This window comes from Egretta garzetta, unplaced genomic scaffold (assembly GCF_000687185.1).
Source record: "Egretta garzetta isolate BGI_Z169 unplaced genomic scaffold, ASM68718v1 scaffold729, whole genome shotgun sequence".
Lineage (NCBI taxonomy): Eukaryota > Metazoa > Chordata > Aves > Pelecaniformes > Ardeidae > Egretta > Egretta garzetta.
Window position 1 is genome coordinate 11,233 of NW_009260761.1, and position 330 is coordinate 11,562.

Sequence of the window (330 nt, forward strand, 5' to 3'; positions counted from 1 at the left end):
GATGGGGGCTGCGGGAGGGGGCAAGGGGATTCCTTTGATGTTTAGGGTGTTGCATGTGTATTTTCTTTCTGCTGAAGCGCTGTAGCTTAGACATCTTTCCTTTTGCCTTTTTGCAGTCACTGTGAGCCTTGCTCAGAGAGGAGAAAGCACTTGTTTGTACAAGATCCCCAGACCTGTAAATGTTCCTGCAAATTCACAGACTCACGTTGCAAGTCGAGGCAGCTTGAGTTAAACGAGCGCACTTGCAGGTTTGTGTCCTGAAGGATGAAAGAGAAACACACAAAGAGAAAGAGAGAGAAAGAGAAAGAAGGGGGAGCTTGCTTTCTGCTG

The 330-nt window shown here is 47.6% G+C and overlaps 1 protein-coding gene across 1 annotated transcript in view; it reads left to right on the forward strand.

Annotated features, from left to right (window-relative positions):
• Positions 1-330, forward strand: part of VEGFA (vascular endothelial growth factor A) — a gene marked incomplete at its 5' end in the record, with an annotated part of 10,057 nt that overhangs the window by 6,784 nt on the left and 2,943 nt on the right. Inside the window, one exon of the mRNA XM_009646053.2 lies at positions 117-248. Coding sequence (XP_009644348.1) covers positions 117-248 — 132 coding nt within the window. The remainder of the gene's footprint in view (positions 1-116; positions 249-330) is intronic.